Source organism: Vanessa cardui, chromosome Z (genome assembly GCF_905220365.1).
Source record: "Vanessa cardui chromosome Z, ilVanCard2.1, whole genome shotgun sequence".
In the NCBI taxonomy this organism is placed as follows: Eukaryota; Metazoa; Arthropoda; class Insecta; order Lepidoptera; family Nymphalidae; genus Vanessa; species Vanessa cardui.
In genome coordinates, this window is record NC_061154.1 from 12,477,559 (window position 1) to 12,494,690 (window position 17,132).

The 17,132-nt window shown below is 28.4% G+C and overlaps 2 protein-coding genes across 7 annotated transcripts in view; both read right to left on the reverse strand.

The window, feature by feature from the left end:
- Positions 1-9,236, reverse strand: part of LOC124543216 — a 70,614-nt gene extending 61,378 nt beyond the window's left edge. Inside the window, exons 1-4 of one of the 6 annotated variants that reach the window (XM_047121339.1) lie at positions 9,007-9,236; positions 3,475-4,461; positions 2,488-2,695; positions 231-344 (exon numbers count right to left, since the gene is read on the reverse strand). In XM_047121339.1, coding sequence (XP_046977295.1) covers positions 231-344; positions 2,488-2,695; positions 3,475-4,326 — 1,174 coding nt within the window. In that variant the 5' untranslated portion in view covers positions 4,327-4,461; positions 9,007-9,236. Of the gene's footprint in view, positions 1-230; positions 345-2,487; positions 2,696-3,474; positions 4,602-8,991 lie in introns of all 6 variants that reach the window. The other 5 variants (XM_047121342.1, XM_047121343.1, XM_047121340.1 and 2 more) reach the window with 5 other exon arrangements.
- Positions 9,237-11,001: 1,765 nt separating this feature from the next.
- LOC124542945 (prostatic acid phosphatase-like) lies at positions 11,002-16,461 on the reverse strand. Its single transcript, XM_047120894.1, has 6 exons — positions 16,019-16,461; positions 15,847-15,940; positions 14,874-15,072; positions 14,307-14,462; positions 14,000-14,232; positions 11,002-11,822 (listed from the first exon to the last, which is right to left on the reverse strand). The coding sequence occupies exons 1-6, from the start codon at positions 16,244-16,246 to the stop codon at positions 11,554-11,556; spliced, it is 1,179 nt and encodes a 392-aa protein (XP_046976850.1). The 5' UTR covers positions 16,247-16,461; the 3' UTR covers positions 11,002-11,553.
- Between the last annotated feature and the right edge of the window lie 671 nt (positions 16,462-17,132).

A 17,132-nucleotide genomic window follows, 5' to 3' on the forward strand; every position in this document is an offset into this window, starting at 1 on the left:
ATAGATAATAAATATATGACATGAAAGCACATACAATACCTATTCTATACTAATATTGTAAATGTAAAAGTAAATCTGCCGGTCGCTCTTTCACGACAAAACCACTGAACCGAATTTGGTGTGACGCAAACTTTAACTTCTAGAAAGGACATAGGGTACTTTTTTGCGTGACACATGACAACCAACATCATAAAACGCGGGGTCTTTCTAGTTTATTATATAATACTTACCATGTATTGTTTGTTGATACATGGGATGAGCTTGGCCATCGTCAGCGGAACCTCGGCGCTTACGTTCGCCGACAGATTGCGAGCTCCGTGTGATCGCTGCATCCAGGCGTTGATCTACAATTGATAAAGTATTTAAATTAACGCTCCGACCATTACTAGATACTGTTTTGTTTCAATTATTGATTCTCCATATTCTCCATATCTCGAAGTAAGTTCGCATTGTATTCATGAAATCCTTTTTAAATTTATCTTAACATTAAATTAATTTGTATAGTTTAATTGTAATAATACCACATAGTTATCTCGAAACGATTTAATATTAATACTTTATATTCATCCTGATAAGTTTTAATCTTTTGTGTGCTTATAAATAAATGAATACATAAGATATTGTTTCTGATAATAAATTTCTGTTTTCAAGATAACTTTTATCACAGCAATTTGTTTAATGATTTTTTTCATTAGATTCCTCATCATATATTATAATTGAAATCATAACTTACTGGAAGCAATTTATAAAACGAACATTTATTCATATGATTCAACGACACGAAATCAGATAACGAAAATATTAAATAATGTCATTAATCTTATATAAAAATTAAAAAGTGTAACCGACACGTTTAGTGTCTAATCGCATACCGTACGATACGCAAGCGTGTTATAATTACACGCTTGCTTTTTAATAAAGTCTCAAACATATATATACATATTAAGAGTATATAAAACTATAGGAAAATAATCAGAAATTATTTTTATTCTAGCAACGCTAATATTTCATTTCATGAAAACAGTACGGACCATCGCGTTAATATCATTAATACAATAATTTGAAAGTATGTACTAATATATAATAAATACATAAAAAAACAATACGACGTTTACTAAAATAAATACAGTGCTGCTGATGTAATGGCAGCGTTGTTTATTTTATGCAGAGAAACGCTATGCATTATTCATTTGCATCGCGATTTGTCAAGGCAAATTCCAATCTTATTAAGTGTAAATAATAAATACACTTTAAATTACGTAATGCTAATTAAAATCGTAATTATTCACTAACAATGTAACTGAAATGGCAATAAAACTTTAATATATATATCATGAAATGAAACAATCTATGGAAAAACAGTTCCACGTATGTAAAATATTTTTAATTCGAATCTAATGTGACTGAAACGCATTTGCTTAGCGACCATTTACAGATTGTTACTTTATTATTAAGCTGATAAATTCAACAATATCGGGTATTAACAAAAAATAAATGTTACATTCAAAATCCATCAAATATTCCTTGATTTGAGTAAATTTTTGCAAATATTTAACTTAACTGGATCAAGTCCAAATTCTCGAATGTAAAATTGGTCATTCCATGCCAGCATATGGTTTATATTCCATAATTAAATTCACAATAGGAATTCAACCATTTTGACAATTAACCCTGAAACTCAAATTCCATACTTTAAGATTCCCTACAATTTCACAGAATAAAAATTAAGAATCACGATCTCTTCAATAATACGCGCAATAAAATAAAAAGTAATTAAGATATTATTTTTTTTGTATTTTAAGATCTAACGGTAAATTGTCTCGGTAGATGAGCGGGGTACCGAAACAGTTGGTTGTAGTACAGATTATAATTGAAATATTCAAAAAATGCAGAAAAATATCGATAAATTTGGTCAATTCTTCTCAGGGACACAAGTAAAAATTGTTCGGAAGCATGAATGTGTTTCCGATATCTTATATGGTTGAGGACGACTGGATACACTGAGATTACATTCAAATTTTGGAATGTGTAACATTATATTAATAGTAATTAAGTATTAAATGTTTATACTCTTATAAAAAAAGTTAGTCATTTATATAAACCCCAAAAAGCCCTAAACCTAAATAAAAATAACACTACATACTACTAAAACTTGCAACAACAACCCTGCTTTTATAATGAAACACCTCAAAACTTCATAATTAAAGCATATTATGGAGATTGATTTCTTTTTTCTCATAATTTTAACATTGCCATCGCCATCTTTAGATCTTAGAAAAAAATAAATTGTATCGGCCGACAGTGGAAGCTTCTCCAAGGCTCTTAGAAGCCAACGTACCTCAAGCTCGCCCTAAAAACGTCATTTATGTAACCGTTATATTAAAAAGGCTGTTAATGTGCTTAACCTTTAAAAAACAATCAGCTTCATCTAAATTACGACGACCTGTTACAAGATAAAAATAATAATACATAAAAAAATATATAAACCTCTTTTTTGTCGCCTTTCGTCACTACTCCTTCGTACATCTTTTTCCTTTGTAGGTTTTTTTGGTAACTCTTTTTCTTTACGTGCGGTTTGCGATCCCCATGTTCCAGAGCGTTCTCGTACTTTTTCCGGTAGCGGTTCCGGCTTCTTTACTTCGATTTTTTGTGAAGTAGATTCAACCTTTGCCAAGAGCTTGTCGTCCTTAACAGTCTGAAAATTATTATTATTAGCATATTAGTTAATATGTTTCCATATTTCACCTGCTTTTTATGCTATTGTTTAAACCACAGATATATATAGCTATCTTTCCTTTCCATTAACAGATAACTAACACCAATTTATCATGCGAGCAAAAATAAAAATATACATTAATAGTAAGCGAAAAGCGATTTCTTGGTATCAGCATTAGATGTATTATATAATAAATATGTTTTAATAATTTAAAAATAAATTATTAACAAACAAAAATTGTGCAATGACTATTTTACATAGTAATTCTAATTACTTAACTAGTTAAGAAAGTAAATCCGATTTGATTCATTGTTCATTACAGCATTAATTTAACGCAATAAATATTGTGTATTTTATTAACACGCAATGGAAATGACTGCAATTTATACCGTTGTGCAGACATGAATAAGCGGTATGGTGATTTTATCATTCTTCTTTTAAATGTAGCGCTAATAGTGCTACGCACTGTGTTATCACACTGTGAGTAATCGTAAATGTTGATATAGTACCAGAGGAATTATAATTTTTAGAAGGCTTAATTTCGCCACAATGTTCCATTGATAAAATGTATATAGAAAATAATTGTTTGTCGAGACGTTTTTAAGAATTTCCCACAAAATATAACACGATTTGTTCGACAAATTTATATATCTATCTATTTATCTAATCTACAAATTTATATATCTATTTATCTATTTATATGTCTGTGGTATAGACTAATCCTTAAGAAATATACTAGTTTTGACAAGTGAACTTACTTGTTTAGCATCTGCCCTTTTGACCCAAATTTCCTCGGAACTGGGGAGTACTCCGTCCACTGTAGATCTTATTTCTATTAAACTACTATCAAAATAATTCTTGTCACGATGGAGATTCTGTCCTGTGAAAATAGTCCTTACACTCGGCCTTTGCTCTTCAGCTCCCTTTGTTCCAAAATGCACCGTGTGCGCATTATTCACTTGATTACGAAGTGCCTGCCTAACAATAGGCGACATCTGCTCCGCTTTTGTAACCAAGAATTTATGTTTCGCTCCCATAACAGTGCGTTTTTCAGAATCATCGTCTTCTGCCGAAACAGTGCCTGCATCGCCAGAACGCACTGTTTCGTCGGCTTTTATGATCATATCTTCCTTATCTTGCTGGTTTGATAGAGAATCGCTTATTGCTAAATAAGTGGTTTCTAAATTTGTGAGTAAAGAACCATTCGATTGTTTCACACAATCCTTCTTTTCGTCGTCCTCGTCTTCTTCCCGACATTGTGATAATCTGCGTCTTTCAGTAAATGAAAATGGTGATGTAGAGTTAGAATTACGACTTGATAAATTATTACAGTGATTCATAAAATAATGTTGAAAGAAACTATCCGTTTCAGGCGTGTCATTGTCACCTTGAATAATGTCTTTCAAAGCAGCTAAAGAAGTTATAGTGTTGTAATTAAGAGCGTTTACTAATTCTTCACTATCCGTGGAATTTCCAGATTCTGAGTCACTATCTCCTTTATTTGCATTTTGTTGATCTTCGTCTGTAGTCATTTTGGCCTTTTCAGGCGCCATTTTTTTCTTCTTCTCATTTTTACGATCTCTCTTTTTTGATTTATCTTTCGAATCCATTGAACAGAACCAAACTTAATTTCGGCAAACTTTTTTTTACATTAGCAATTAATCACATATAGTCACATGGTAAATCTTCTCGTGCTTCACAATTTATGTGATTTCGTAACAAATTTCACAGTATTGTTCAACAAACTGATGACGTTACGCGGGAAAAAAAACTTTTAGAAAAACATTTTACTATTCAAAAATAGATATTTTTTTATGGTCATGATCTCCTTGCCCAATATATCGTATGTATGTAACTCGAGTTAATTTCTTTTCTTTAAAGTAATCTACAAAAATAAGAAATTAAAATGACAACAAATATGGGTACACTATTTGGCTTATTGTCAAATTCAAATTTATAGAAATATATTTTAAATGTTCATAATTAACTTAATATCACAAATACCATTTTAACCAATACTTTGTTCAGATACCAGTTATATAGAAATAGTTTACTATGCTTTTGGCACAACAAAACAATAATTGCAAAAAGCTCTAGTCCACCGTGCCAATTTTCAAATCAATATCACTTGTTATTACTTATAGCATCGACTGAAACAAGTGAACAAATGGACAACAACGCAACAATTTCCACAAGACGAGATAATATCTGTAGATAAACGATTAAATAAGAATAGTACAAAGAATATTGTAAGAATAAAATGATGGAATTGTTTATGAAACCTTATTTTCCATAGTTTTTATAAAGTATTTTTTTACATTTATATTTAATATATTTTGGTTCGGTACCATTTCTTTAACTACATTAAAATAAATAAAATCTGTAATCGAAAAACGTATCCCACAAAGGTCGAACCAACGTCACATGATACGACATGCGTGACCCATAACAACTGAAACATTACTATATTACGTGTATGTTAATATTTAATACATATTCATGAGATAAGGCCGGCGACGGAAATAACGAGATTGTCCAACAATATTAAAATGAGTCCTAGTTTAATAACTACTTAACACCTAAGTACAAATGTATATATGTGTCATCGAATGTGCACGACCAGTGTTACCGTTTATACCGTACCATACGTTACATACATATCTACATGTTTCATATTCACATTTCGTAATCGTTTATTGACTATTAATTCTAACAGTGACCAGAATAGTACACTTAAGATTAATGAATGGTAAATTAGCAAGGACGGTTTTATCGGCAACGGTCGGTACTATGGTCGAACTAGTCGACTGACAAACATCTGCACGACGCATACCGATACACACTTAATGAGAATAGGTCAAGTTGTTTATCGTAGATTGTAATAAACATATCATAAATTAAACGAAGTGAAGACATCATTTACATCACGCATTCTCGATTATACATATTTCAAATAACTCAGACACGTTACGTGTTATCCGAAATTATTTACAGGTAAAAATTGTTGTTTAAATTGTTATATTAGCAAAAATTTAAAACGTTATCTCTGATGTCTCTTTATTAGATCTAAAATTAAAATTGAGTAGCGTTCATCTTAACAATGATTAATTTTATACAATGACATAAATACATTTTATAAGAATAAAAGGCTCAAATGCGTAACCTTATATTAAATACCTAGGCCGACTAGGTGACGACCGGTCGATGCAATAGAACATTTATTAATGTTATTCGTATAATTTAAGTACCCAGAAAAATTTAATATTACGTAATTATTTTATATTTTGTCTGCTATCAATGTTGTACAAAGTTACTAAGATAATTTGTAAAGCAAATCGATCGCTTGTGATTTGGGTAAATTCTGTATAGTAGCAGTACATAGAAACATACTGCCAAAACATCGATGACATCACTTTCCATAAATAGTTGGATAGTCGTTCGTAAATAGATTTACATGAGCCCAATATCAATTCAATAGCCATCACTTGTTACATTACTCAATAAGATTTCTTAACGTCTCTGAATACGGAAAAGATTATAATTAAGTGTAACTCATAATCAGATATCTTTACGTGATATAAGTATATCAATTACTACATGATAACATTTCTTCGATAACACTGATATTTTATTAAAATAACTTACCACTTTCAACTCGTATGTTCTATTTTAGTTCCATATATTATATGGTATTCTTTTAAATGTTTTAATATACATTTTACATGTCTCTATATGGTATAATATTACTACCCACATTTTTCAAACACATCTATTAATTATTTACGATTTGTTTTCAAATCATATTTCTATCCTGTTACAAATCAAGAAACTGAAAGTAGTAAAATCCAAAATTTGATATCTTGACATGAAGACAATTAACATACGGAAACTACTTATATCGTTACTTAAATACGCACTGATTATGTTTTAAGACGTAATAACTAGATTATTGTAATTATTTTTTTTATCATTATCTGAATTTTGAGAAAAACTTCATGAATTTGTATGTTTCGAAGATAGATTATTTAAATGTTAACACTAAAGCACGCGAATCAATCATTACATTGACGAATAAGCAAAGAAAAGGTGCAGGACTGTTTTCCTATTCATATACAGATGTAAGCGCTAATCTCCATGTTGGAGATGTGGGGCAGATTTTATTCAACAGATAGAGTAGTGAATAAGGGAACAACCCATTTTCATATGAACATATTAAAACTATGGAAATATATTGTTTTGAAACTTATTAATTTGGCAAAATGTGAGATAAACAGTTTGAGTTATTCAAAAAATGTTTGCAGCGGCAGATTAGTAAAAAAATAATTATAAATATACATGTAAAAAATTAAAGAACATCAATTCATTGGCTTATGATTCATATATCAGCAATCTGACTAAGGGAGTGAATTGAGTACAGGAAAATTAATGAATTAAATGAACAAATTATGTGCATATCACATAAAAAAAATCTATATGATAAAAAAGGTGCATCAAAAGGCGACGCGTTTTTTTGGTTTGGTTGTCATTAAAAAAATTAGCCTATATCCTTCTTTGGAGTTCAAGTTTGCTTCATACCAAATTTCATCATATTCTGTTCAGTGGATTGATATTAAATGAGCGACAGCCAGACAGAGTTACTTTCACATATAAAATATTAGTATAGATATTGATTTGTATATATCAAATACACATATAGAAACCAAGTTTAAACCTCAATAAACCTCAAAATATGCCTACTATATTACCAAACTACAACTGCTGATCAAAATATGTTTAAAAAATCATATTTGCATTAAATAAATGTTTATTTAAATAAATATTTAAAATTTTTATTATAACTATAATTAAAAAGAAAAAAATATTTTTCCAAAAAGAGAATATCTATTTAATTTCATTTTCCTTAAGTTTATAATAAGCATTTTTGTATTTTAATGAAAGACTATCTTTAAATATACTATCAGCTTATAAGATAATGTAAGTAATTTCATTTTATATGTGATTTACACATATAATCTCCGTCATCTCGAGTAGTCTGTGGTAAAGTAATGAAGGAAGTAAACAACTTATCTGTCTTTTTTAAGTGTGTGTATGATACAATATAGCTAGAATACAATTCAAAAACATTTTAGTCTAACCATTTTAGTTATAAATAATTATGCAATATTAGTTGCATTAGTACATAATGTCTTTACCAGTTCCTTGAATGAAATAGTGTAGTCTTTATACAGATAATAATAAAAATTAACTCTCTTATATGGCCTGTATAAATCAGCTTGTTCATTTTTAATTTCAATCATATATACAATATATTAAATATTTTATTTAATTGATTAGGGTGGCTATCAATACCACTAAACCATAAAATTTGTAAACACTGTCATTATGTATTATTAAAAACTGTTTTTCTAGACTTTTTTATTATTGTATTATACAAAACATAGGTACTTGCATTCACAAAAATTAAACTAACAAGTTTGTAGTATAATTTACATTTTAATAACTTACCTTCAACTATGCTAGTTAGTTACTATTAATATTTAAAATCACTTAATGCAAAACTTACGCAGGGTAGAATAATTGGCTTCCGTTACTTTATGGCTCCCTACTACATGTACCAATGTCATTACCATAGCCTTGACCCATACAATAACACATCTATAAAAACCTGTCTTATTTTTGGGCCTCTTGCCACCAGGTGCTAGATTAAACAACTTTTGCTCTCTTTAATTAAATTCATTATTATTACTTTTACAAATCAACTTACTTTATTGCATAGAATGAAAAATGAAACTTCTCAATAATTATTTTAATTGAAGGTAGTTACACATTACTACATATTCTAAAGCCTTTTATATTATTTTAATAAATGATATATCATGATTAAAGTTAATATTGTAGGTTATTTATGCAGAAAATTAGAAATGTTAAAATGGTTTAAACAATTTTTTGTGTTTTGAAATGTAGCATCAGTATTATATTAAAAACATTATATAATTCTAATCAAATTGTATTTCTTATTAAGTATATTAAACATGGGCATATAAATCCAAATAATATTGAATCATTACCAGTGTATTATTCTGTACCTATACATTGTAATAATACTTTAGACAAAACTTAAGGATTTAATTGAGAGAAATTGGCGATGACGAATTGAATTATCTATGTAACAAATAAACTATTTCAACATTTGCACAAATTTAGATATTAAAGTCGTACGAACTACTAGAGCTATAAAGTGTTAGGGATTAAAATATTAACGAAGGAGACATGACCATTGAAGAACAAACCATAAAAACATCAACATCAATCACAAAATTTAAGACACGGATGCACATTAACTGTTTGACCACTATTTCACTCACTATATAAAAATATTTTAAACTTGTATGACAGTTTGATGTGTATAATAATAAAATTAAAATATGGGTAAAACAGTCACTACTTCAAAACGATTCATTTCACTTGACTATTGTGATTATATTTTGTGACTTGACTTGAGTTATGATGTGACGTTTGATTTTAGTCACTGTGACGTGATAATTCTATTTTATCTTTAAAAGATTTTAATGCGACTTCTTTTTTCACTTATTTTATTAATATTATATTTATTTCTTTTTATTTTACATTGTGATAATTCATAAATGTATATGTAATTATTTATTATAATTTGGAAAAGGGTAGAACAACATAATTATCTTTGTAAAACTAACTTATTATAAGAAATTACTGCGCATTTGATTTTAACATTAACTTAATTGTTTGAGTTTTTGTCATTATATAAGATAACCCTAAGTACATTTAGTTAAATTAATTTTCTAAAAAATAATGTTACTTATAAACCTAATTCTCTTGCGTAAAACGGAATGAGTAAATTTTACGCGCCACCAGGTCCATGGTTAAAAACTTAAAAACTAAAAAGTGAGAACTGGAACTAGAAGAATAATTTTAGTATATGAGGGAGTTGCAAATTATATTAAGTTTGATTTTAGATAGATTTGTCACTATTGTTTATTTCATATTTGTTAGTATTGTTAACCTTGAACAAGTTTTGGAGCGATTGAGTCCAAACTTTCGCATTATAACATAAAATAGCTTTTCTTTTATAGTTATAAACAAATCTTCATACCGGGGATATAAACCACATTTTATAGAAATTTTGTTGGATAATAGAAACAACAAAGACATTTGTCAGATTTTCTACTTTTAAATTATTAATAAACAGCAGATGGGTGAAATAAAAGGGTCAACAAGAATACTTACGTATCTATTTACATACTTGTGTATATTCAGCAATCACCACAGAGTTACAGCATAGCTTTATTTTTATTTTCTTGTATTATGGTAAACAATTAAAAATAATTAAATTAATATAGAAAATATTACATGTGATTAACATAGAGTAAAAACTATAATAGTATGTTCTAATACTATGAGATTAATATCACAAATAGTAAATTAAAAATATATAACACCAATTTATTAAACAACAAATAATAAACAAGTCAGGACCCAGCCTATTTATTACAATATATCAAATGTAATCATATAATATTAAGAAAGCAAGGTAAAACTTTTATATATATCAAGATGTCTTAATATCTACATACACACTCCAGACACTTCGATAAAATTGATATTTGTACAGTATTGATAAATAGTTAAGGTATGTACTTTATTTTTTTCGAAAACTCTAGAGATTACAGACGGACAGACAGTCAACAGACTCTAAAATATGAGGTTGGCATAACGCATCTCTGTTGACAAATTAAAATCAGCGATATCGCTTATATTAACAATATTCAACAAGATATGTCTGCTAGCATCCTTGTTAGCAGGGCACATTTCCACATCCACGAGGTCATGATTTTTTCAGTAACATTTTAAGTAACGAACTATGTATAAATGCGCATTTTAATCCTTAATGCATATCATAAAATATATAAATGAATATAGATATTGTTGTAAAAATAAATAGGCAATATTGTTTCACGCGCTCATTATGCTTTTTAGTTTATAATGTGAGATTGCATTCAAATTAAATTTAACAAACGTATTTAAATTATAATCGTACAATATATATTATAATAGCTCCATAAAGTAAATAAATTAATATATTTTATAAATAGTACTTATGTAGTTTTATATTACCAGAATGAATTCTGAAACAATTCAATCAGTCTTTTTCCACAGGAATAAATTACCTATAAACTTTTAATTGTGCAAAATATTAAAAAAAATACTACTTATAACAATTAAACAAAATATATTTAAACTTATATAAAGGAATGACCAGAGTTGCTTAATATTTATCAATAGTGACCCTATTTTGCGAAGAATTATTATTTAACACATTGTGTCCTTATTAAAATTACAGCCTTCAGTTACATTTTTTTAAATGCTATTAAAGTAAGTACCTACACACAAAATTAACAAAGTTCAAAAGAGTATACTACACTAGACATACAATAGTAAACTTCCAGTGGTCATATAAGATGTTTATAGGTACAAATATATACAACTAAAGAAAAAAGTGCGTTTATTTTAACTATTAAAGAAAATAAATTATATTTACAATACCTACCTTTAAATTACAAAATTTTTGTTTAATTTCCTTAATTATAAATCTACCATAAAATATCCGAAGTTTTAAAAATGTATGTTGGTTAAGATGTTATATTTAAGAATGTATATACTTACAGTAAGTATGATCTTACGGCTAAAAATACAAAGTTAAGATTATTTTTTCGCATCATATGTTATAATATGCATTGTCTTCCCCTTACAATATATTTACGATTCTAATCAGACATTTTTGTTTCTTCTATTCATATTTTTTAACAATTAAAGACAACAATCTTGAAATAACGATACAAAATTAAAGAGATGTTGATTATAAATAAAGTATGATATATAAGGAACTTTAAAGTTACCTGTGCTTTACATTCATAATCCCAATCGACACTTATTAAATTATCATACACCTTAAGAAATCTGTCGAAAGAGCAAATTTTGCCACAGTTTGGTATGTTCAGGACATATGGTTCGACAATTTCAGTTGAATTTCTATACAACATTTGTATAAAATATTCCTTAGTTGATTTATCTGAAATAAAATTAAATACATTTAGGTAACTCGCTTAAGGGCAAACGTTGTTTCAAATATTGAATTTCAATTTGATGGCTATTATGACATTATTTTAAGAAATATTTTGCTACATTTTTTAAATTTAATACTTATACGATTTTGGATTCATTTCAATGAGCAATTAGCCCACAATGTTAGATTGTTTGATGTTTCGGTATATTTTTATGTTTATAATAGATACACTACTAGTACAAGACATTTTAAGGAAGCCTGTTTTCTCTGTTTATTGCATTTGATCTTAAGTAGGTATTAATATGACAATATAAATTTTATATTTAAATTTAACAAAGCTATAATTACGTATAAACTCAATACTGGTGATAAAATTAAGAAGAGAGTAAAAAATTACTAGTTAAGGTAAAAATTGTGTTTAAAGGAATGAAGAAATCAAGTTGTATTGCATTGTTAGTACTAAAGTTTTGTTAGTAATGAAAGTAGCCGTAAACTTTAATTTGGAACCCATTTATAGTTGCATTCACCTTCACTAAATTTAAATATTTTAGTACATATTAAAGAAATATATATTCAGTACATAAAATAAAATTATAGTTCATTATAACAACTCTTGACATTGATCGACGGTGATGTTTCCACTTATCAGGACAGCAGTGGACAGAAAAGTGACTTTCATACTTCTCCGACTGAAATATATGAGATAGGCCGTTATTTGCTATCTCAGATATCAATAGTTTTTTGAGAGTGATAAATATTATAGTCATTAATAATTTAGATTGCAAAGGATACATTTAAATAATTAAAAAGCCATCAGTTTTAAGGTTTTTTTTATTATATACAAAAAAGGAAACGAAACAAAAATATGTTTTTTTTTAATAAAATGCATTTATGAACAAACAAAAAAGAAACAAAAGAAATTAACAACCAATTTATTGATTTAACTGTTAAAATAACGTACACCCGTCGTTGTTTCGAATCACTAAATTGTTCATATCATATTGCAGTTATCTATGTATCTCTAGAACTTCTCCAATTTCCAGATACTTTCATTAATTGTTCCATCTTTTTTCTTTTGCCACATTTTCCATTTGTGTGATGATTAAACCAGTTCGTCGTTATACTAGCAGTATGCGTCACACTGCGTAGTTTTGTGAAAACACAATTTTATGCGCGCTTTGTTCTGGACTACACATTTTAAAGTCGGAAACACACCCTGGTGATAATAAATGTGTCCACAGCCATCTTGCTTATTCTTAGGGCTTAGGGTGGAAGTAATGAGTTCTTAATGCTTGCTAAAAAACTCTATTATAATATTAATTTCAGTAATATTACAAGATGCATGATCAGCTTCGCTATAGATTTGTTGTGCATTTGCTTGTTGTTAATCCGTTACTAGTTTATACCAATTTGGCAACATAGCAATATCTTTTTGCTGTCACCATAATCATCACAAGTTGAAATGAAAACATTTTCTTGAAGAGTTAAGTTGAAAATATTATTTTTTTTGTTGGGGCGATCATTTTCATTCGGTATTTGTGATGCAATTCTTAGCACCTCAGTGGGCCTCAAACTGTTTCATATATGTGAAGCTATCCATTAACCTTTCATCTTCAGGCATGCATCTTTGATTCCAGCATCCAACTCCATTTGGTTAAATATGCTAAGTATGCATACATAACTCTTAAACTGCAATCATAATTACATAATTTAATATCTATATATGTATATATATTGGCATAATCCTTATCTGGTATAGATAATTTTTTGATTTTTAGAATTGAAAAAAAGAAATATTTCCAATGCTAACCTTTATGCAAAAGTCGATATTTCCTTTGGTAAGACATATAAATGTCTTTGTTTACTCATATGGTATGGATTTCAAACCTTCTACCTATTAGTATTCCTTGAATAAATTTAGAAGATAGGTCCCATATTAAAGTTTTGTTTACCTAATACAATACAACCTAAAAACTGATTAACACATCATATTAAAAAATGTATAGATATACATTATGCTTATAGATAATATTTTGTACTTTGGTAAACAAAGTCAATTTGGAACAAGCAATGTCTATTACTGTTCTCGTACACACATTAAATATTGATTATTTCACATGACTGGAACATAAAAATATGTTTTAAGTTTAAAAAAAAATAATAAAAATCATTATCATTGTTACCTTGCAGGAGCTCAAAAAATATAGTGGAAGTATAGACAGGGCAGTTGCCATCAAACACTCCCATAGCAGATAGTACATTTCCAATCTGAAAGTCATGTGCACTGTATATAGACAGCTTCAGCGGATCCGATTTCTGGTTTAATACCACTGTATTTGCTTTTGTCATTATCTCCTTCAGCAACGGTCCAACCAATAAACGTGCCATTAGTGGAGTGGCTGTGGCTGTTGCAAAACTGGAATTAACATAATATATATTTAATATACAAAATATGACATTTATATATTCTTGCCAATGATTTTTATTTACCTGTAACATGCTGGTTCTCGTAATTTGTTTGGATACACAGATTGAGTCCAATTTGGAAGAGTAAAGTTGTATAAACTTTCAATAAATAGTACATTATAAACATAATTAATATCTAAGTAGTCATTAATTTTCTTGCCAGTATAGGCTGTCAAATAACTGAAAAGAAAAGAATACAAACAATTACTACTAAATTCTGATTTTCTAATGAATTTTATAAACAAGAAATTTCTATTAGCATTTTAGCCCGCATGTGAGAGAAGAGGTGGAATGTAGAGGAGTTAAAAAAAACAACCTACATGCCATTTTTAATATTATAATTAACATAAATTAGTTTTAAGTTTTTTACTTTCAGTGTTATTATCAAAGTGACGTATTTCCTTGAGTAATCTTTTTTTCAATTGTGTTTTTGACTTTGATTAACTCTTCAGTTTGGTAATAAGTAATATCTTATGCTAGCCTTCTTTATCCATTAATGACAAATTAAATCATATTACTGACTGCACTTTAATGATCCCATATTTTAACTAAATGTATATCTCAGTTATTATGTATTATTGCAATACTTACTCCATTAGTCCTTGATATTTATTAAGTCTTTCTTTATAGGGTGCTGAATTAATGTAATCATTTTTCTCTTTAATATATTGCAGACACATCTTTTTCATTGCCAATACTTCATCATCTTCTTCCGGTATTGTGTGTACAGGTATAGGCTGCCAAATTAAATCTGAATCCCATATAGAAGTACCAGATGGAGGGTACATTCCTATAAAAAAATGTAGGAAATTATTGTAACAGATAATAACTTAAATTTATTTATCAAACATTTTTGAAATAGTATATGTTCCACTACTATAACCATTCAAAAGTAATTCTCATTTCAAAATCAGAGTGAGGAAAGGTAGGAAAACCAGCATGTGACAGATTGAATCTACCTCAGCATGTGAGTGATTGAATTTAAATCTACTCTGACACATGTTCTACATAGTGACATGTCTATCCTTTGGGTGTGCAATATGTGAAATAAATTCTTGACATACTCTCAAGGAGCCTAAGATGAGTCTGAGCAGTATTTTTTCAACTGGCTGTACTCAAATTTGAAAACACACCAATTCAAACTTGTTACTAATGTACATACTAAGAATAAGTAGAGTATACAGATTAGTAGTTACATTTATATGAAAATATTTACTGTGACAATAAATTATATAATATATAGCAGTTTTAATTAATATATCAGAAGTAAATAAAATCATTAATTTAGTAATATATGTCAAATTGACTATTATATATGTAAAAATAACTAGTATGGGCTTTTGTGCTAGCTCATTGAGGTATGTACCGCACCTTCAACATAATATGTTCTACTGTCATATAGCTTAAAAGTTGTTGTAATTTTTAAAATTGAAGAGTTAGTAAGTCAGTCTGTCAGGTACATTATATGAGATTATATGCCACTTAGCATGTGTTGGCCAATTTGCCAGTCTGACTTTTTAAAAATGTGACAAAAAGAAACATCTATTGTATAGTGGTATCTCACCCGCTAAATTGGCCTGAGCTGATATGAGAGTGCGATCAACATCTGTAGATCTTATATATATTTCGGAGGAATCAAATTTTTCAGAGATTAAATGCTGAAACAACAAACAAAACATGATCAATTTATTCTTACAATACCATATCTTCAAATTGTGAGTTCCAAAAATACATACCGAGTATCGTTTTCTTAACCATTTTCCAAGAGCATAATGTTGTCTTTTGCCTACATTAGTAAGTTGCCCAAATTTAACAGGCCAGAGAGATTCATTTCGCCAGGGGTCAGTTGGATAAAGATTGACCGGAGTTCTTTCACCATGGCGATAAACAACGGCTGCATACTTCACCGTTTTTTCACCAAACGTTACAGTAAGGGAAATAATTAAAATCGCTAGTACAAACATTTTTTTTAATTTTTATTTTGAATCGGATATTAGTAACAAAATTATTTACGAAATAATATTAATATATAAATAGTGTGATGTTTAACGGACACAAACGATAATTTTAGTTACCGGCTTTAATGTTAACGCAATCGCTTAATGCATCAGCTTGATGCAGCTTAACTAATTAGTAATTACTTTGACTAAGACCAAGTGTGAGACTGTGAGTTATTGATATTTGCAATTAGGTACCTATTGCCTTCCATGTACAGTACAGTACAGTATTGCCAACCAAAAATACCGAAGATTAAAAAAATACAGTACATTTTAAAAATACTTACTAGAAATACATAATAATTTTGAAAAATATAAGAATATATGTCTCTTCTCGCTCTCTCCCTCTCCTATCCTCTATTTTTATTTGTAAATAAACCTATTCAATCATACTATTGTATTCCCTTTTCCCTTCAACATCAGCGGGATTCAGTGATGAAGTTAAATAATTAAGGACCCTTACTACTAAATGCGAACCTGAAATTCAAATTTACTTTTCTTATTCAAAAAATAATTAATTTTCATTTTTTTAGATTATTCGCTCTTAAATAAAAAAAGCATATTATACGATACAAGATTTTATAGATGATAAAAGGCGTGCAGTTAATACCTTTTGACTTTCAAGCAGGATATTAATTTAAATAATTGTATTAACTAATATAACTTTGTATTTTTAATGTTGAAAAAGAGTAACTACTGATCTTCTTATATTCAATAAAGTGTATTTTGATTTTATTAAAGTAATAATATGTGGTCAGGCCGCCCATCAAATTTATCAATGATATATTTCTTTAATATTGTTCTTGTTGTGTTTATCTTTATATTTTTTGGTATTGGTAAAAATTGTTATTTT

Coding starts and splice junctions, on each gene's coding strand:
- LOC124542945 (XM_047120894.1), bottom strand. CDS start 16,246: ATGTTTGTACTAGCGATTTTAATTATTTCCCTTACTGTAACGTTTGGT. Junction 15,941..16,018: donor GGTTAAGAAAACGATACTCG/GTATGTATTTTT, acceptor TTGTTGTTTCAG/CATTTAATCTCTGAAAAATT. Junction 15,073..15,846: donor AGCTCAGGCCAATTTAGCGG/GTGAGATACCAC, acceptor ATTTTTTTATAG/GAATGTACCCTCCATCTGGT.